The sequence below is a fragment of the Panulirus ornatus genome, chromosome 66, assembly GCF_036320965.1.
Source record: "Panulirus ornatus isolate Po-2019 chromosome 66, ASM3632096v1, whole genome shotgun sequence".
NCBI lineage: Eukaryota > Metazoa > Arthropoda > Malacostraca > Decapoda > Palinuridae > Panulirus > Panulirus ornatus.
Genome location: NC_092289.1, coordinates 1,883,906 through 1,906,446, shown reverse-complemented (window position 1 = coordinate 1,906,446; position 22,541 = coordinate 1,883,906). Strand labels below are relative to the sequence as shown.

General features: G+C 38.5%; 1 protein-coding gene across 1 annotated transcript in view; it reads left to right on the top strand.

The window, feature by feature from the left end:
* The window catches only part of disp (RND transporter family member dispatched), a 108,302-nt gene that overhangs the window by 72,506 nt on the left and 13,255 nt on the right, over window positions 1-22,541 (top strand). The window contains 7 exon segments of the mRNA XM_071658521.1: window positions 2,784-2,907; window positions 3,123-3,311; window positions 8,320-8,617; window positions 9,144-9,367; window positions 9,576-9,758; window positions 13,538-13,739; window positions 17,900-18,133. Coding sequence (XP_071514622.1) covers window positions 2,784-2,907; window positions 3,123-3,311; window positions 8,320-8,617; window positions 9,144-9,367; window positions 9,576-9,758; window positions 13,538-13,739; window positions 17,900-18,133 — 1,454 coding nt within the window.

The following is a 22,541-nucleotide window of genomic DNA, read 5'->3' as shown; positions in this document are numbered from 1 at the left end:
TGGGCCATTTCTTTCTTCTGTTTCCTTGCGCTACCTCGCAAATGCGGGAGACAGCGACAAAGCAAAATAAATAAATAAAAAAAATGTATGTGTGTATGTGTGTGTGTGTAGCATTTATGGATTTGGAGAAGGCACATAATAGAGTTGATAGAGATGCTCTGTAGAAGGTGTTAAGAATATATGATGTGGGAGGCATGTTGTTAGAAGCAGTGAAAAGTTTTTATCGAGGATGTAAGGCATGTGTACGTGTAGGAAGAGAGGAAAGGGATTGGTTCTCAGTGAATTTTGGTTTGCAGCAGGGGTGCATGATGTCTCCATGGTTGTTTAATTTGTTTATTGATGGGTTTGTTAGGGAGGTGAATGCAAGAGTTTTGTAAAGAGGGGCAAGTATGCAGTCTGTTGTGGATGAGAGAGCTTGGGAAGTGAGTCAGTTGTTGTTTGCTGATGATACAGCGCTGGTGGCTGATTCGGGTGAGAAAGTGCAGAAGCTGGTGACTGAGTTTGGTAAAGTGTGTGAAAGAATAAAGCTTAGAGTAAATGTGAATAAGAGCAAGGTTATTAGGTACAGTAGGGTTGAGGGACAAGTCAATTGGGAGGTAAGTTTGAATGGAGAAAAACTGGAGGAAGTGAAGCACTTTAGATATCTGGGAGTGGATTTGGCAGCAGATGGAACCTTGGAAGTGGAAGTGAATCATGGGGTGGGGGAGGGGGCGAAAGTTCTTGGAGTGTTGAAGAATGTGTGGAAGTCAAGAACGTTATCTTGGAAAGCAAAAATGGTTATGTTTGAAGGAATACTGGTTCCAGAAATGTTATATGGTTGTGAGGTGTGGGCTATAGATAAGGTTGTGTGGAGGAGGGTGGATGTGCTAGAAATGAGATATTTGAGGACAATATGTGGTGTGAGGTGGTTTGATTGAGTAAGTAATGAAAGGGTAAGAGAGATGTGTGGTAATAAAAAGAGCGTGGTTGAGAGAGCAGAAGAGGGTGTTTTGAAATGGTTTGGCCACATAGAGAGAATGAGTGAGGAAAGATTGACAAAGAGGATATATGTGTCAGAGGTGGAGGGAACGAGAAGTGGGAGACCAAATTGGAGGTGGAAAGATGGAGTGAAAAAGAATTTGAGTGATCGGGGCCTGAACATGCAGGAGGGTGAAAGGTGTGCAAGGAATAGAGTGAATTGGAACGATGTGGTATATCAGGGTTGACGTTCTGTCAGTGGATTGAACCACGGTATGTGAAGTGTCTGGGGTAAACCATGGAAAGTTCTGTAGGGCCTGGATGTGGAAAGGGAGCTGTGGTTTCGGTGCATTGTACTTGACAGCTAGAGACTGAGCGTGAACGAATGTGGCCTTTGTTGTCTTTTCCTAGCGCTGCCTCACGCACATGTGGGGGAGGGGGTTGTCATTTCATGTGTGGTGGGATGACGACGGGAATGAATAAGGGCAGATAGTATGAATTATGTACATCTGCATATATTTATATGTCTGTGTGTATATATATATATGTATGCGTTGAGATGTATAGGTATGTATATGTGCATGTGTGGACGTGTGTGTATATACATGTGTATGTAGGTGGGTTAGGCCATTCTTTTGTCTGTTTCCTTGCTCTACCTTGCTAACGAGGGTGACAGCAACAAATTATAATAAGATAAATATTTTTTTTATTTATTTATATATTTATATACATGAAATATGTGTGTGTGTGTGTGTGTGTGTGTGTGTATGATATTTGTCTTTAACTATTCAAATTAGGCACACATCTGTTGATGGTTTCTGATGAATTGTGACATACATCTCATGAGACTATATTTCTGTGCCTCTCTTTTAAATTGCATGCTATGTTTATCATTCATAAACCACATTACATGTCTCTGTAGGCCTTCTTACACTTCCTGTACATCACTCAGACACTCAGCAGCATCTTTGTCAGCATGGTGGAATCATCTATGCCCCCACATCTCACTGCTGTTTCCTTTCCATGTTAAAAGTTGTGTGCATGGGAGGTCTAGTATAAAGAAGAGTGTTAATAAGCATTAAGTAATTCTTAGATAAGCATGTTGAATCTCTTTGTTTCAGAAACAACTTTGACCTATTTTTTGGATATCCTAGATTTGACATACGTACATCATATGATGTCAGTGCATGATCAGCTGTGACATTCATCATGTGCCAAGTTCAGTAATACATTACTCCTCCCACCTCCCTTGCTATGCATGGCTCCTTTCTCTTGCTCCTTTCCCCTCTCCCACAATGCATCAAGGCTTCAGCTGGATGGCCCCAAAACACTCACTTCAGTACTCCACCACAGCAAAACAAAGGTATATGAAGGATATATTTCATCACTTTTCATACTTCTGTATGCATATCTTTTCAATTTTATAAGAATGATAGTTTTTGAGTCATTTTGTCATGTGTTTTTGTGTGCATACAGTGGCAGTCAGGTTTTCTTGTAGCCACAGTTTAAGGGTTGAATTATCTGTATGCTTTTCTACTCTTACCACACTAATCTCTGAGTTTCTGTTCTATTCCAGTATCACAAACAGCCTCGAAAGGACTCAATGGTCTGTTGCTGTTTGAATTCCTTAGTATTCTTTTGTATTCCTTCATATGATGTAGTAGCCATCACTGATTTATTTCTTAACTGTACTTGGCAGTGTATGACAAAGTATGATTATAATGTTTAGTTATATTTTTCATTCAGTTTTGATTTTGTAAGAGAAGATAGTGTAGAAAATAGAGCTGATGATTTTTCAGTATGAGTAATGAACTGTGGTACACCAGGTATGCTCGTCTGCTTTGTCATCACCCATACGCTGTGCTGAGCAGCGTGGTGGTGGTGGTAGTGACCTTTCTGGTACTCTCCCTTACTGCCCGGCCACTCCCTGCCTTCACTGACCCCTCCTTGGTCAGTTTCTTCAGGTTATTCAGTTGCAGTACCACCCATTTGATTTTTTTGTATATATTTGAATTTTGCTGTCATAAACTGCACTATAAATTGTAGTTTGCTAGTATGCCATAAATTGTTGTGCTTATTTTTATTCTTGTTTTTTATGTATGATATTAGGGTATTTATAGATGCTAATCTGCACAGTGGGGTTAATTGTACTGATGTTTTGATAGGGATTTGAGTCCCGAGGAACTGTCATCAGCCAGCGTGCAGTAGCATGGGAAAACCTTCTGGATGCAACACGTCTCAATGGCCCTCTCAGTGTCAACCCTGCTGAAGACCCAAATTTCAAGCATCTTTTCCCGGAGAACAATGAGGAGGATGAATCAGATGATGATCGACCTCCGATTCACAGACACAAAGTAAGACATGGTAGTATTGTATCATTTTTCTATATCATGTGTTTTATTTCTTGATAAGCAGAGGGTCAATTTTTTTCAAAACATTCTCCAAACCTCTTGGTTACTGATAACATTTATGCACTCCTCCAGTGTAACATCTCTTTTATTCTCCTTTCTTTTGTTCTTTCATCTTACCTTAGCCTTAATTTTGTAACAACTTCCAATCACCATCCTTACATGTACTGTAGCCATTCTTTACCCATCATCCATACAGCCTCTTTACTCTGTCTTATACTTAATCATCCTGTTCCTCATGATACTGTCTATCATGCTATCAATCTTTCTGTTATCATTAATTCCTTTTCAACTTATGCAGGGTGGATCAGGTGCAAACAGAAATGTACATTTCTAGAGAATTAATCTTACGGAATTGGGGTCCCAGACCTTGCAGGCTGACAAATGGAAGAGGTGCCTATTTTCTTGGGTTAGACCTGCTATTCTGCTACCCACAATTACCTTATACATATGAGTTTCTTTAGCAAGACTTACATTCTTGAATTTTAAGACATTGCTAAGCACTGGCTGGCAAACTCCTCTAACTAGGCATTTCTGAAAATCATGGTCTATTTTGAATCCATTGGAAACTACCTGGTATGGTTAAAGGTTTACAATGCAGTGTATCATAAGATTAGACACCCACAGTGAAGTCACACACCCTGACTGAAGACTTACCTTTACCTGGAACCACTCGCCTCTTTCTCTTCCCACTTGCATACATGCCTTACTCTCTTGGTTGAAACTTCCCTTCACTCTTAATAGCTTTCCTCCCATGCCATATATTTGTAACACTTACACACTTTTAGTAGTTTTCCTACCACACTATATATATATATATATATATATATATATATATATATATATATATATATATTATTTTTTTTTTTATTATACTTTGTCGCTGTCTCCCGCGTTTGCGAGGTAGCGCAAGGAAACAGACGAAAGAAATGGCCCAACCCCCCCCATACACATGTATATACATACGTCCACTCATGCAAATATACATACCTACACAGCTTTCCATGGTTTACCCCAGACGCTTCACATGCCTTGATTCAATCCACTGACAGCACGTCAACCCTGGTATACCACATCGCTCCAATTCACTCTATTCCTTGCCCTCCTTTCACCCTCCTGCATGTTCAGGCCCCGATCACACAAAATCTTTTTCACTCCATCTTTCCACCTCCAATTTGGTCTCCCTCTTCTCCTCGTTCCCTCCACCTCCGACACATATATCCTCTTGGTCAATCTTTCCTCACTCATTCTCTCCATGTGCCCAAACCATTTCAAAACACCCTCTTCTGCTCTCTCAACCACGCTCTTTTTATTTCCACACATCTCTCTTACCCTTACGTTACTTACTCGATCAAACCACCTCACACCACACATTGTCCTCAAACATCTCATTTCCAGCACATCCATCCTCCTGCGCACATCTCTATCCATAGCCCACGCCTCGCAACCATACAGCATTGTTGGAACCACTATTCCTTCAAACATACCCATTTTTGCTTTCCGAGATAATGTTCTCGACTTCCACACATTTTTCAAGGCTCCCAAAATTTTTGCCCCCTCCCCCACCCTATGATCCACTTCCGCTTCCATGGTTCCATCCGCTGACAGATCCACTCCCAGATATCTAAAACACTTCACTTCCTCCAGTTTTTCTCCATTCAAACTCACCTCCCAATTGACTTGACCCTCAACCCTACTGTACCTAATAACCTTGCTCTTATTCACATTTACTCTTAACTTTCTTCTTCCACACACTTTACCAAACTCAGTCACCAGCTTCTGCAGTTTCTCACATGAATCAGCCACCAGCGCTGTATCATCAGCGAACAACAACTGACTCACTTCCCAAGCTCTCTCATCCCCAACAGACTTCATACTTGCCCCTCTTTCTTTTATCTTTTTTTTTTTTTTTTTTGCCACTATCTTGGAAAGCAAAAATGGGTATGTTTGAAGGAATAGTGGTTCCAACAATGTTGTATGGTTGCGAGGCGTGGGCTATGGATAGAGTTGTGCGCAGGAGGATGGATGTGCTGGAAATGAGATGTTTGAGGACAATGTGTGGTGTGAGGTGGTTTGATCGAGTGAGTAACGTAAGGGTAAGAGAGATGTGTGGAAATAAAAAGAGCGTGGTTGAGAGAGCAGAAGAGGGTGTTTTGAAGTGGTTTGGGCACATGGAGAGAATGAGTGAGGAGAGATTGACCAAGAGGATATATGTGTCGGAGGTGGAGGGAACGAGGAGAAGAGGGAGACCAAATTGGAGGTGGAAAGATGGAGTGAAAAAGATTTTGTGTGATCGGGGCCTGAACATGCAGGAGGGTGAAAGGAGGGCAAGGAATAGAGTGAATTGGAGCGATGTGGTATACCGGGGGTGACGTGCTGTCAGTGGATTGAATCAAGGCATGTGAAGCGTCTGGGGTAAACCATGGAAAGCTGTGTAGGTATGTATATTTGCGTGTGTGGATGTATGTATATACATGTGTATGGGGGGGGTTGGGCCATTTCTTTCGTCTGTTTCCTTGCGTTACCTCGCAAACGCGGGAGACAGCGACAAAGTATAAAAAAAAAAAAAAAAAAATAAATATATTATCATATATATATATATATATATATATATATATATATATATATATATATATATAATATATATGTAATATCGTACACAAAGCATATCTGTCTGTACACAGAGATGCTTTTTCTAGATCCATAAAAGACATATGCAAATCCTTCTACTTCTTAAAGTGTTCTTTGCACAAATTTTCCAAAGCAAGCACCTAATCTACCAGTTTGTGCAAGTGTTAATTGATAGAGTGATGGAAGTGACTGAATGCAGAATAAGGGAGGAGCAAAGGTTGGGATGTGTGGATCATATTTTTGTGGTGAAGATGACTGTTGAAAAGTATCTAGTGAAATGTAAGAAGTTGTAAGCATCTTTAATGGATTTAGAGAAAGTGTATGACAGATTCAAGTGGAAAGTATAATGGGATGTGTTAAGGATATCTGGGATAAGGGGACAACTGCTGGATAGAATGAAAGCCTTTTAGAGTAGCAAATGCATGTATAAGAGTGGATGGAGAGTTGAGCTAAAGTTTTGATATACATGTGGGTGTGAAGCAGGGCTGTTTGATGTCACCATTGCTAATTTAACATGTATGTGGATGGAATTATGAGAGAAGTGAAAGCAAAATTTGGGAAAAGTGGTGCAAAAATGGAGTGTTGCAGGGAGGTATGGTGGCTAGTGACAAGCCTGTTAGCAGAAGGTTATAAGTGTTGTAAGTGTTTTTTATGATGGAGCTATTTAGGATAGAGTGAATTGGAATTGGAATATTGTGGTATACTAAGGTCATCTTGCTGTCATTGGACTGAAGCAGGGAATTTGAAACATCCAGGGTAAACTATGGAAAGGTCTTTGGGTTCTGGAAGTAGGTAGAGAGCTGTGGTTTTGGTGCATTACACATGACCATCCGAGAATGGATGTGAGTGGATGAGGCCATTCTTCACCTGTTTCTTAGCACTATCCCCCCTTCCTTTTGGGACCCCTGCAGCTCTAAGACTATGCCACAATCTTTATTTTTGCATATTTCTCCTATTTACATTCTTAAGCAAAAGATTATATGCTGTGTTTTTGACTATGCCTCATTTGTTTCTATCTATCTATTTATCTATATTTCTAACAAGTATTCCCTCCAGGAGCTCTTATTAAAAGGTTACCCATAGCAAAAGTCTCCACTTATCCTTGTCCTTACATGCCTCCCTCACATACACCATTCCATGTTTTCTTCCTTTATTTCTCTGCCTCTAGTACACTTCCATATGTTTTCCCATGTCACAGGTTGTCTTCTTCTCACACCAGTCCTTTTAATCATATTATCATACACTCCTCTAGTGAACTCCCTGTTGTGCATTCTTTCCATTTGCCCACTTCAAAATATTACATATTTCCCAAAATTGATTCCCTTTGCATTCCCTGCCACACCAAATCTCTCATACACCCCCTCATTACTTTCTTCATTTTATCTAGTCATAGAGCATGCTCCTCTCAGATAACTCATTTCCACAGCCTTGACCTGTGTGACTCATTCCATGTCCATGTTTTGGCTGCATAGGTCAGGGTCAAGAGGACTGTGCTGCCCAATTTATTCTTTCTTCTCTTCCATACTTACACCTTTACCCTTCATTATTCTGTTAAGAGACCCAGTTACTTTTCTACCCTGTACTGCTCTCCCCCCTTATCTCTCATCTGTGTCACCAAACTTACACTTAAGATACCTCCCCAGTGCTTAAAAATTCTGTCACCTCCTCCAGTCTTTCTCCTCCCTATCTGTGACACAGTTTAATACACTTTCTCCTCTCACTCTGTAGGGCTTTGCAGAATCTATACTTTCACTGTTTGCTTTCAAACACTCACTTTACTTTTACTTCCATTTATTTTCAATCACCTACAGTTACACACATCGAAAACACACTTACAATCTTCTGGAACTTCTCTTTACTCTCAGCAAACATCACAGTATCATCTGCAAACAGTCAAGTCATTAGCTACCATGTCTCACCACCACACTCCATCTCTACAACCCTTTTCCTTAATTTTACTTCATCTCTCTTATCAGTCCATCCATATATATGTTATAAAGCAATGGTGACATCACAGTGCACTGCCTAACACCTACATGTATACCAAAGTTTTTGCTCAGCTCTCCAGCCACTCATACACACACCTTTGCTTCTTTATAGAAGGTTTTCACACCATCCAACTGTTGTTCCCATACCCCATATACCCTTAACACATCCCAAAAGGATTAAATCATTGCTTTACCATATGTTACCTTATATATTTTGTCTTGGACTTAAGATGTTATGCAATACTGTGCATCTAAATTTACCTATTTCATCACCAGTCTAGGATTCCATTTCTCTTTCTGTGATATATTCACTAAAGTGGATATTAATGTTGCAGGTTTGTATTGAGATGACACCTGATGGACCTGTTGAGGTGTTCGACAACTGTAGCAGCAGCACAGGACTTAATGCCAGTGCTCTTCAAGAAGAGTTTAAAGAGACACCTATATATGCCTTAAAGAAGTTTGAGAGATTGGCTGAAAAGAATGATGAGAGAGGAGAGAATCCTTCAGAGTATTACATGGAAAATGGATGGAATCATGAACGCAGGAATCATAACCATGAAAATGAACATGAAGATCATCTACATAACCATCATCATCTAGGAGAAGATGGTTTCTTTTGTAATCCTGTTGGTATGTCATTTATACTTTGAGAGTCATTTTGGAAACTTTCCAAATACTCATTTACTGAAGAATATATATTTTTGCTCACCAAATTTGATGTTGGGATGAATAGCGGGTTTATCCTTCTTCAGGTAATTATTTTTATTTCTGGTGACTTTTTCAATATTTTCTTAAACTCCATGTTTTTGTGCTATATGATTCATTTAATTAGATAGTTGAAATACCCTAGAATTCCAGGTCTTCTCTTTATACATTTTTTTTAACATATTCGCCATTTCCCGCATTAGTGAGGTACCATTAAGAACAGAGGACTGAGCCTTAAAGGGAATATCCTCACTTGGCCCCCTTCTCTTTTCCATCTTTTGGAAAATAACAAAATAGATTATACATATTTAATCTAATTCCTGCATTACTTTGTTCAAAATATTTTCAGACTGTGTACAAGAAGTGCTTCTTTTACAGAATTTTTCATAACTTCTCAGAAATTCAAGAATTCAGATTACCTTCACATAAATTCATTTTCTGATTATCACAGTTCCTGAGTATGGGCGTATGATTATCAAGAGTATGGTGCCACAAGACACCTTGATGACACTGAAGCATTTGCAAGCAATATGTCAATTGGATGACCGATTACGTTCTCCAGCTGAGTTTAGTTCAATATGTGAAACTTGGTCCCCTGGTCAGTGCTGCCCATCATGGTCACTTCCAAACTATGTGGCATTGCTCTCTAACCGCACATCCTGTCACCACATAACTGTAAGAAAATTGAAATTTGATGTACTGTGTACAGTACATTATAGCAGAATAACATTTTTCATGTAATCTCCTAGAGTGCATAACCAGTTTTCTTAAGATATTGAAATTATTTGTTATATCCTTGTAGGCAATTTTGATGGTCTGAAAGGTAGTGTATCTTGAAATATGATATAGTTAAACTTCATAGATGATTTGATTTGTTTATCAGCAAGAAGATGTCACCAATGTGCATCAACTGTTACGAAGTTGTGCGCGTGACTTAGACTTAGAACTAGAGGGAGGATGCAGTGGTCATGTGGGATGTCAGCTTGTTCCTCAAGTGTGCCTGCAGGATGATGCTGTATACACTGTTCTTCATTATCTTGCTGATGCTGCTTTTCTGAATCCAGAGGTACAGACATGATTGATGTTTATAATGTATTGATATGAAAACTATATTGTAAGAAAATGTTTTTTTTTAACATTGTCATATTCCTTGCATGTTTATATTTTATACCACTCAGATATGCCATGGCATGCTTACCAGATTGTTACTGCTTTATAGACTTATTTTGGATATGAATGACAAAGAATAGGTTATATGTTGAAACACAGTTTAAGGTTGGAGGGAATGGGTTACACTAGGAAAGAGATAGGCAGAAAATGTAGCAGAGTGGATGCATTTGATAAGTAATTTAACATGGAAACAGTAGGTTGTGCCTGAGGATTGGATGAAAGGTATTATAGTTCCTTTATTCAAAGGAAATGGTGCTAAAGATGTATGCAGCAACTATAGGGGAATAAGTCTGTTAAATATACTAGGAAAAGTGCATGCAAAAAGTGTTAATTGATAAAGTGATTGTAATGACTGAATGCAGAATAAGTGAGAAGCAAGAGGAGATTTAGGAAAGGTAGGAGATGGGTGGATCAGATTTTTGTGGTGAAAATGAATGTTGAAAAGTATTGAGCAAAAAGTAAGAAGCTGTATGCAGCTTTTGTAGATTTGGAAAAAGTGTATGTCAGAGGCAAGTGGAATGCTTTTTAGGATATGTTAAGAATATATGGGATAGGCAGACAGCCTGTAAAGTAGCGAAGGCATTTTTGACATTGGATGAAGAGTTGAGCAAAAATTTTGGTATACATGTGGGTTTGAGGCAGAGCTATGTGGTGTCACCATGGCTTTTTGATATGTATATGGATGGAGTGAAAGAAAGGCAAAAGCAAAACTAAGGAAAGGGGTGCAGAGATGGAGTGTGGTGGTGAGGTATTATGGCTAGTGACAAGCCTGTTTGCAGTGAAGAAGAGTTGCAGAAAGGTTTAAATATGTTTGATATAATGTTTGTAAGCTTAGGCAGTTTAAGGTAAATGTGAGTAAATTAAAGTAATGTTTGAAATGAAACAGATTGAAAGTATGGGTTTTGCAAGACCCTGTAGAATGAGGGAAGAAAGTATACTAAACTGGCTATAGATAGGGGTAAGAAAGATTTGAAAAGATGAGAGAATTTAAGTATTTAGGGGCTGTCTTGGGAGGGAGTAGTTCAAGGTAAAAGAGTAATTGGGTCCCCTTATTGAAGGGTAGAGGTGTAAATAAGGAGGTGAAGAAAGGATTAAGGGAGAGTATAGTCCTTACCCTGACCTATGCAGCCAAAACATGGACATGGGATAAGTTACAGAGATCAAGAATCCTGGCTGTAGAAACGAGTTATTTGAGAGAAGCATGTGGTATGACTAGATGGAATGAAAAAAGAAATGAAGCGGTGTATGAGTGATGTGATAGGGAATGAAAAGAGAATGAATTGTGGAGTGGGTAGAATGTAACACTTTGAGGTGCCTTGGGCTATGGAAAGAATGGAAGATGGAGAGTTTACAAGCAGAGTTTATGATAGTGTAATTAAAGGGGTTTGTGTGAAATGGGGAAATAAGAGTGGAAGAGTACTGGAGAGAGATATATGGTGGCAGAATGCGTGGAATCATTTATGCAAGGGAGGCATGTAAAGACAGCTGTAAGTGGAAACTCTTTGTCCTTGGCCATCCCTTTCATGGGAGTTCCTGAAAGGAACGGGCGTTAGGGATACAGATAGATAGGTAGATTAAATTGAAATAGTTTTTAAGTTCTAAATATACTTATGTATGGCTACCAGATATGTTGATACAGATATGAACAGTAGCATGATTAGGGAATTATGTTAGAAGGGAAAAAAGATAGACATTTCATTGACACATAATATTTTAACAATTGAAATGGATTCAGTTGAAGCATGAGCAGATGTTTGACACCTTTTGTGCACAATTCACATATGCTGCTTGTTCAGTTTATGTAAAGGTGCACAAAAAATATGAAAACCTTCACTTTTTCTTATGAATTAAGACTTCAATGTATCTAGTTTAAGAAAAGCACATTTTATACCAAAATGGTCAATACTATGTATAGAAAATAACTCCTAACTTACATGTAATTAGGTGCACAATAAACTATCAAAATCATTAAATTTTCTCATGAATTAATAGGTAAGTATTTCTAGTTTAGAAAAAAAAAATTATTTGATGAATTGAACAATCCTATGTATGGGTAGTGTGGGCATGGTGTAGGGTGTTACAGGCCACAGTGGGTGCCACAGATGTGGCAGATCACAAGAAAAGGCACACAACAATTACCATGGGAATTAACTAGTTACTGATACATACAGGCACCCCCAGTGACTCATCTTTTCTTGGGGTTGCCATATATAGCCAGTCACCAGATTATGCTGTGCATGTATATTTTAACCTGTGGTTGGAAGTCGCATGTGTAGATTGATACCAATTGCACCCTTCTACATAAGCATAGATTAACATCAGTAGCACATTGCTGTTTCATTGTAGGTTGATGCCAGTAGCACCAAAAGGGTCAAATATTTTTCTGATTTATGCACAGAGATATAGATCAGACAATTTTTTTTTTTTCACTGTTTAATCTGCCAATCCAGGTTATGCTTTTTTTTTTTTTTTATGTTTGTGTGTACAACAGGTGAATTTTGATATCATCCGAGATGTGTTATATGTGATGCTTTCTGCAAGTTTCCAAAAGAACATACTGGTTCAGTAGCTACTGTGTCCATTTTAGGCAGGAAATTTTCTTCTTACCTGGTTTTATTTTAAAAGCATTTAAACCTGGTATATTATTTTCTATTTTGATGTTTTTCACAAGGCTCAGGCTCTGGCTGTCTTATATTCAATGCACGATGGAAATCCTTTTGTAAATGTGCGCTTAAGTTTCAAATTACCAAGTTTACAGTAACCTTTTGAAATATCCTCAGGTAAAGATTGCTTCTCATTTTTGTGAGTATATTATTTTTTTAGAGATTAGTTGAGCTTGAATAATGAATCATATTGTAAATTTCCCGTGTATGTTTTAGTATCGTGACTCTTAATTACTGTAATTTACCTCAGCTTCAAAGATACATGTTGATGCACTGTGTCAATAAGATAGCTAGTATATCCTTCCCTTTGTACCCTATGCATCTGTTTTTGTTTGTAAGAGCATGTATCCTTCAAAAATGTAGAGGATGTATTTTAAGGGAAGACTAACATGACTTCTTTAGTCTGTGTGAAGAGGCTTGAAGTACATGCACACATCACCCATTTACTAAAGTGTATGGCACCGATGGATCTAGCACTCTTATGGTCACTGTCTTTCTAATGATTGTCCTGTATTTAGGCTGTAAACTCACTGCTCTTGTTAGGGAGGAAGATGTTCTTATGAGAGTTTAGTTTATTGAGCCATGATTAACTGTCAAAGTGAAGACAAGAATCTGTAGGTCCATACACTGTGTTTGGGAGTTTGACTTTCCTTGTCATGTTCCTGTCACCTGGAAGTGGGATGATTGTGTAGTATATCTTTCAGACCTCATCCCTCAGACTTCAGAAATAGATTTCACATCAAAGATTAACAGGAAATGTATTTCATGATAGAGGAGATACACATAAACATAATGCATGTTTAAAAGAAATCAATTTGGCTTCCCTTTTTTTAAGTACTGACATTACTATTTCTATAGCAAAATGCCTCACATTGTAGATTTTGATTTGGAACTTCAAAATTTCTCTATACAATATACCTGTGCTTTGATAAACTTAGAATTAAAAGATATAAAGTGCATCGCAAGCACTTCCCTACCTGGAGTCACTTTGTAGCTTGCCCATTGGTTGCAGGTACCAGACCCAAATCATCCACAACCTTACAAGCACACTGAGCCACACCATAAACACCAGAAGCAACAACTACAGCAGCGTCTTAGCTTGACTGCTGTATTTGTGCCCGTGGCTCGTAGTACTGATGCACTCCCTTATTTTGAAGCCTTACAAAAGCTTGACCTCACTGTAGACAATGTGACAGTAGCAGCAATGGACCTGGGTAGGTGTGGAGTCTTAAAATCTTGCCAGACATATCCTTAAACCATCTTTTATTCTAGTTTATTCTATTTTATAAAGTGGACTAATTAGTATTATGTTTCAGCTACTCTAAGAATGTAGAATTAAAAGGATTTGAAGGTTAATATCAGTTGAAAAACTTACTGTGTTGCAAGCTTCTTTCATCTTGAAATCAAATACTCATACACAAACATATTGAGATGTGTTTTTTATCAGTTTCTTGTTTCCCTTCTTACAAAGTTAGCATCAAGAACAGATGACTAAGCTTTGAAAGAAGAATCCTTTCTTTGGTGCTTCCTTTTTTCCTAAATTTGGAAAGTAATGATACAAGAGAGGGGGATTTTCCGCCCCCAAACTCCTACCCCTCATAGTTACCTTTTGTGACTTGCAGGAGATAGTTTTTTTTTCTTTTTTTGTCTAATGGCCCCAGCCACTGACAAAAATCCACATTAAGGCTGGGCCATAATTGAAATATGGAGAGGATTATGAAAGGGAAGATGAGACAGAAAGTAAAACCAGCAATCCTAACATGGAGGAGGTATGTGAAATAAGTGAACTATATGTGGGTGAATATAGAAACTGCTCTCATATAAAATGAGTTATAAGAAAGGAATTTACAATATAGACCTAAAATTTAGTCAAAACTGTCAGTGAATGTTCAGAGGAGGGTTATAGATGTTGTAATTGAAATAAATGAGCCAATCTATAGGGAAAGGTTAACAGCCAAAGACAAAGAGAAACAGGATTACAACTTTTGAATTGTTCATTGGATTGGATATGCATACCAGAAACAGTTATTTGAGATGGGGAGGACCTGACTGACTGGGTGGCATGTCAGAATAGTTAGCAAGAGTTGTGGATGAGTGGAACTAGCTAAGTGAAGGAAAAGTGACTACCATGAAAAACATTTAAGTGATGAGACAACATAGTGGTTAAGAATTGGAACCCTATGAGATTAAAGCTTCCTTGCCATGTCCACAAATAGATATGTACAAGTTGGTAAGCAAACACAAATGCCTTTGCACACATGCATGCATACATACACTCAATGCACTCAGGTTGCTAAATATAGACAAACCAGTGGAGTTACATATTCCATACAAAATTGCTTATCATGAAAAGTAGAGCAGTGATTGAAAAATAATGACAGAAATGAATGTGATGTTGACATACTAGACTTACAGAGCAGTGGAATGTCAACAGTAAACTTGCAGCATCAAATCAAAATCACCACCTGAGATGGAAAAGTTGAACGTTAGCATGAAAAGCACTTAGGTAGGCTATGTTAGAAGAAATACTACAATGAAAATACAAATTGTTCCAGTTTGCAGTGAATCTGCAGTTGACATAAAGACAGCAGAAATATGACTAAAAAGATTATTTGAGGGTTTTCCTAGGGAAGGAACCCAGAATGGAGATGACCAGCTGGAAGTTTCAATTGAATATAGATAATGGAATGTTTATAAAAGTAGGGAGACTTAAGAATTATGAGACAGTTACTAAAAGTAGATATGCTAGGTAATGAGTATTCAGAATAAGGAACTATGCCAACCTTTAAGTTTCTCATAGAATAGTCTTGTAATTACTTCCCCACAAGATGATATTGGTAATGTATCCTCTTTAGCTGACATCTTTTTCATCTCGCATATCAGTGTGTTGAATATCATCAACCATCTGCATCTGAGTATGGTGATCAAGCATCACAAATCTGTGGTGCTTGAAAGGAGATTAGAGGAGTAGAGGAAACTGGAAGATGGTAGCATTAAGTAAAAAGAAATGTAAAATGATCTTTTAAATGGTTCCAGTTGAAGTGAATCAACAATTGGTTAGCATAGAGAAGAGGCTGTGGATAAGGGGAAGGGAGTTTTCTTTTATATCGAATTGCTTTACCCAGTTTAGCAAGGTAGCATCAGCAAAAATGAACAAAGGCTTTACTTGTACACATCCAACCTCTAGCTGCCATGTGTAATGCACTGAAACCAGATCCTACCATCTGCAGCCAAACCCCATAGACTGTTGTATGGTTTACCTCCATTGCTTCATTGTCCCTGGAATGTCAACAGTAAACTTGCAGCATCAAATCAAAATCACCACCTGAGATGGAAAAGTTGAACGTTAGCATGAAAAGCACTTAGGTAGGCTATGTTAGAAGAAATACTACAATGAAAATACAAATTGTTCCAGTTTGCAGTGAATCTGCAGTTGACATAAAGACAGCAGAAATATGACTAAAAAGATTATTTGAGGGTTTTCCTAGGGAAGGAACCCAGAATGGAGATGACCAGCTGGAAGTTTCAATTGAATATAGATAATGGAATGTTTATAAAAGTAGGGAGACTTAAGAATTATGAGACAGTTACTAAAAGTAGATATGCTAGGTAATGAGTATTCAGAATAAGGAACTATGCCAACCTTTAAGTTTCTCATAGAATAGTCTTGTAATTACTTCCCCACAAGATGATATTGGTAATGTATCCTCTTTAGCTGACATCTTTTTCATCTCGCATATCAGTGTGTTGAATATCATCAACCATCTGCATCTGAGTATGATGATCAAGCATCACAAATCTGTGGTGCTTGAAAGGAGATTAGAGGAGTAGAGGAAACTGGAAGATGGTAGCATTAAGTAAAAAGAAATGTAAAATGATCTTTTAAATGGTTCCAGTTGAAGTGAATCAACAATTGGTTAGCATAGAGAAGAGGCTGTGGATAAGGGGAAGGGAGTTTTCTTTTATATCGAATTGCTTTACCCAGTTTAGCAAGGTAGCATCAGCAAAAATGAACAAAGGCTTTACTTGTACACATCCAACCTCTAGCTGCCATGTGTAATGCACTGAAACCAGATCCTACCATCTGCAGCCAAACCCCATAGACTGTTGTATGGTTTACCTCCATTGCTTCATTGTCCCTGGCTCAGCCTGGTGAGAGCACATTGCCGCCCCCCCCCCCCCCCCCCCCAACCCATATACCACTTTGATCTTTTCTTTTCATCCAGTACAAGCCTGTTGCCCTCCTGAATGTTAGGCTCCAAACACCCAGAGCCTTCTTCACACCATCTTTCCATTTTCTTGATCTCCCTCTCCCATACTCTTTCCACCTCTCATTAGTATATCCATGTAGTCAGTCACTCTTCACTCATCCTCTCCTTATGTTCAAATCATATCGGTCTGCTTTTGATGGCCCTCTTAATTAGATCATGCTTACTACCACACCTCCCTTTGACACTGTCTTTACTTATGTGATCAGTCCACCGTACACCACATATCATCCTCAGTTATTTCCTTTCCAACACATCTACCCACATCCTTTCTTTTGCATTCAAGGCCCAAGACACATATCTACAATGCTCTCAGGACTACTATACCTGTAAATATACCCATCTTACAAACAGACATCTCTTCCACATGCTCCTTGGTGCACCCATGAACTTTGCTTTTTATTCCATTCTGTAACTCCCTTCAGCCCTATGGTTCGATCTGCTGTCACTTCCATTCCTAGGTAACCTAAATCACTTTGCTTCTTTCAAGTCCTCCCCATTCAAACTTACACTCAAACCATCCTGACTCACTTCCCCTCTGAACCTCATTATTTTCCATTTGTTCACATTAACTCTCAGCTTCCTCATTTCACATACACCTCCTAACTCTGACCTCAGCTTCTTTAGGCTGCAGCTGAAGCTGTCTCATCTAAAATTGTGCAATCAGAAGATATGTCATCTGCAAACAGTTTCTACTGTTTCATAAAGTATACATGGTTATAAGGAATGAAAGACATAGAATAAGGATATTTGGTCTTCCTCATAAGAGATTGTGTTTGGTTTAATGGTTTTCTTGGCTGTATTGATTATTTGAGATTGATCAAAATTTGTGAATTTAAAACTACTAAGTTCAAAATTGGATCCAAATTGTGCATCCATCTAAATTTTGATACATTCACCCTAAATGGTAGTTTGTGTCCCACATTCTGCACATTCTATTTTGTTAGGATTTCATGGTAGGATCATTCCTGTCACATGAAGTTTTAGTTTTACTTTTATGAAAGAGTTAATTATTAGAAACCTTATTTTGTTGCTTTATACTATGACAGATTATTCATTGTGGTTATGATTTGTACATAATTGCCTGTTTGTCTTCCTCCCAACAGGTCTGAAGTATACTCTGTTCGATAAACTGCTTCTAGCAAACTCATTCCTGCTGGGTATTGGTGGTGGCATAGTGGTATTGCTGATGTGGTGTTATACTGGTTCTCTTTTCATCACCGTAGTGACCATCACCACTGTTGTTTGTGCCCTTGTCATTGCCTACTTTATGTATATCTTCATATATGAGATCACCTTCTTCCCATATATGAATGTTCTGACAGCTGTTATTGCAATAGGTAAGTACAATGTACTTCAGAGTTGTACATTATTAATCAAGACTACTATTTTGAGTCAGAAATGAAACAGAATGTACCACAGGATTTCATCCCCTTTCCTTTGGATAATGTATGAAATAATTGGTACACATATTAGTATAGTGCCTCCACCACTGCTCATGTCAGAAGTATTGCCATGTGGCCTAGACTGGGCAGCATATGGTATATTGGATAGTATATACTTTCCATTCACCTTGTTTGCAGTGGTTTTTCTCTTTTGCTTTTCCTTCTTTATTTTACTGTATATATTCCAAGCTTGTTTATACCATTCAGATCTGCCTGGCTGCTGTGCCATCTGTATCTTCTCCATATTACAGTTCTGCTTTTCTTAGCAGTTTGAAATCTATTAAACCATGTCTCTTTCCCCTTTGATCCCCTCAGTCAGTCTCCTTCCATCAGCAACCATATACTGACTCAGTCTTTATAGACTACACAGAACATTTCAAAACACAGGTCCATACTCTGACTGGAATTCTTCTTCCAAGTTTGTGACCTGAAAGTTGTTCATACCCCTTTGAATGTTTGTGTGGTTTTTGACTTGTTTGTACAGAAATTTTGGTACACATTTTGAAATTATATGCATCCATTTCCCACTTGCTTTCTCTTTGGTCAGAATCCACCTTTGTTAGAATGTTAGAATTTTTCCATCTCTTACACCTTGATTGTGTATCCATTATTATCACAGAGCATTTGTGTCCCTGTATCAGATTATTTTTTAGAAGTGTATTTCTCATTATGCCATTAGATCTTTTGCACCATGCCTTATTCAAAGTGAGATTAAAGACTTTGTCTGAACCTAGACAGACTGCTCTTGTTGTATACTTGCTGTCCACTCATTCATGGTGCACTTTAGTTGAAAATCAGTTTTTTTATGTGTCACTTGCCAGCCACTATTGTGCTGTCATAAATGGTAAATGGGCCACAATACCTCTTAGGTAGAATATGTATCCTTATGTTATGCTGTCATGTGTATCTTAGATTGGGATGAGACCCGATTATACTTTCAGCTTTTTCTGTACTGATTCAGAAATGAGACTTAGGATTCCCAAGACCTGTTTTCATGTAATTTTAGCCTATGATTTGAGTGTCAATTATACATACAGTATTTCTGGTATTTTGTAGTGATAGGCATGATAAGCTAGCACCATTATAGGTATTTTATTTTTTCCTTGTGAGGAACTTCAAAAATCAAATATTATTGATTTTTATAGCATCTCATTTTAAGACTCAATTTTCATTATTTCATTGGGATGATTAACAGTATTTATTATTTATTATACTTGATCGTCATTTCCCACATCAGCAAGGTAGCACCAGGAAACAGACAAAGAATGGCCCATCCACTCATATACACATATATGAGAAATTTAGTTATCCTGTGTTATGAAGGAAGAATGTTATCCCATATGTTTTGTGTGGTTATGCAAGGAAGTAAGAAATTCCCAATAGACAATTAATGCGTTTAAACTTTTGTACATCTTAAATCTAGACAACGTATGACTGGAATTGAATGTAGATCCCTCTCACCAGGTCACTGATATTCATTCTTGACACCACTACTAAGTAATCAGCTAAGTCATGTTGATCATATGAAGGCAAATTTATAAGCTCTGTCATCAAGTATTTTTTGACAATTAGTTGTAATAAGAACATCCTTTAGAAAAGTTGCCCTTCTATTGACTTCATGATTTTGCCATTCAGCAGAGTAAACATACTAATGCTTTAACGTTTAACTTAACTGAGACACTGCATTACTCAAGCACTAAGTTTGCTGTTAAAGACGAAGTTGTATTTAGATCCTGAAGATTCTTCTTTTCTGTGCAATAATTTTTTTATCCAAAGGATTGATTTGTCCTTATTTGAAGCACTGCTGTCTTATCTGGAACGGTTCTGGCTTTGCATATTCATTTGACAAAGTTAGATCTAAGGCAGTGCAACTTAGCAACTCTTACAATCTGCCCTCAAAGTTTAATCCACTCTCCCAATATTGTGCTGCTGGTTTTCTCTCCTGCATTTGAATAAATTATCACATTTTCTGTTCCAGAGAGCTTGTTCCTCTACCATTAGCTAGACTGTACAATTCTGTACTTGGCAAGACAGTGCGTCACATAATTACTGCGACCATTGGCAAGTAAAGGGTGGGCTGTTGTAATTTTTGTTCCTTTTCTTACACTGTTACAATATGGAACCCTTCACCCTGTTTTTCTCATAAATGCAGCCTGACCCTTTTTGAAGTGTAAGTTTTTTACCAACTGAAACAATTGTTTCTGTTTCTTCCCTTTTTATGTTTCATTCTAGTTTTGGCCTTGATAGGACTTTAAAGAAAATTAGAGACTAGAATGTTCAGGTTTGGAAGTGGAAGAGCCTGGTCTGATTTATAGGAATGGTATTGACTATGGAATGATAAGGGGGGGTGAAAACTGAGTTGATGGACTTCTCAAGATTCAAGGATGGATAGATTTAGAAATGCCGATGGTAGAATGCTTAGAATAGTGAAGAGAGTGGCGGGAAGATTGAAGGTTGATGTTTAAAATGGCATGGACATATGGAAGGGAGGGGTATTGAAAGGATAGTGAAGAAACTGATTGGAGGGAAGAAGGGAGTGATGAAAACTGATGGAGAAATAGGTGGACAAAGTGAGGGACTATGTGGATGAGAGGGATGGTAGCATGTAGAAATAAAAAGTTTGACAAGGATCATGGATGCATAAGAAGATTTGGCATTAGTGACCTTGTTGGAATGTGGGAGGCAGCATATTTATTATCGATAGGCAGATGTAAGCAGAAATATAAACCGTAATTGTTAAGTACAAAGCTGAGAAAATAAACAGAGGTGTTGTATTTAATTAAAGGAAAGTAGTATGGGTGGAAATGTTAAAGGCAATAGGTATATTTAGGATAGCTTGAGAGAATCTTAAAATCCAGATTGATGTGCACCTTTTTTTTTTTTTTTTTTTTTTTTTTTTTTTTTTTTTTATACCTCGTCGCTGTCTCCCGCGGTTGCGAGGTAGCGCAAGGAAACAGACGAAAGAAATGGCCCAACCCCCCCCATACACATGTACATACACACGTCCACACACGCAAATATACATACCTACACAGCTTTCCATGGTTTACCCCGGACGCTTCACATGCCTTGATTCAATCCACTGACAGCACGTCAACCCCTGTATACCACATCGCTCCAATTCACTCTATTCCTTGCCCTCCTTTCACCCTCCTGCATGTTCAGGCCCCGATCACACAAAATCCTTTTCACTCCATCTTTCCACCTCCAATTTGGTCTCCCTCTTCTCCTCGTTCCCTCCACCTCCGACACATATATCCTCTTGGTCAATCTTTCCTCACTCATTCTCTCCATGTGCCCAAACCATTTCAAAACACCCTCTTCTGCTCTCTCAACCACGCTCTTTTTATTTCCACACATCTCTCTTACCCTTACGTTACTTACTCGATCAAACCACCTCACACCACACATTGTCCTCAAACATCTCATTTCCAGCACATCCATCCTCCTGCGCACAACTCTATCCATAGCCCACGCCTCGCAACCATACAACATTGTTGGAACCACTATTCCTTCAAACATACCCATTTTTGCTTTCCGAGATGATGTTCTCGACTTCCACACATTTTTCAAGGCTCCCAAAATTTTCGCCCCCTCCCCCACCCTATGATCCACTTCCGCTTCCATGGTTCCATCCGCTGACAGATCCACTCCCAGATATCTAAAACACTTCACTTCCTCCAGTTTTTCTCCATTCAAACTCACCTCCCAATTGACTTGACCCTCAACCCTACTGTACCTAATAACCTTGCTCTTATTCACATTTACTCTTAACTTTCTTCTTCCACACACTTTACCAAACTCCGTCACCAGCTTCTGCAGTTTCTCACATGAATCCGCCACCAGCGCTGTATCATCAGCGAACAACAACTGACTCACTTCCCAAGCTCTCTCATCCCCAACAGACTTCATACTTGCCCCTCTTTCCAAGACTCTTGCATTTACCTCCCTAACAACCCCATCCATAAACAAATTAAACAACCATGGAGACATCACACACCCCTGCCGCAAACCTACATTCACTGAGAACCAATCACTTTCCTCTCTTCCTACACGTACACATGCCTTACATCCTCGATAAAAACTTTTCACTGCTTCTAACAACTTGCCTCCCACACCATATATTCTTAATACCTTCCACAGAGCATCTCTATCAACTCTATCATATGCCTTCTCCAGATCCATAAATGCTACATACAAATCCATTTGCTTTTCTAAGTATTTCTCACATACATTCTTCAAAGCAAACACCTGATCCACACATCCTCTACCACTTCTGAAACCACACTGCTCTTCCCCAATC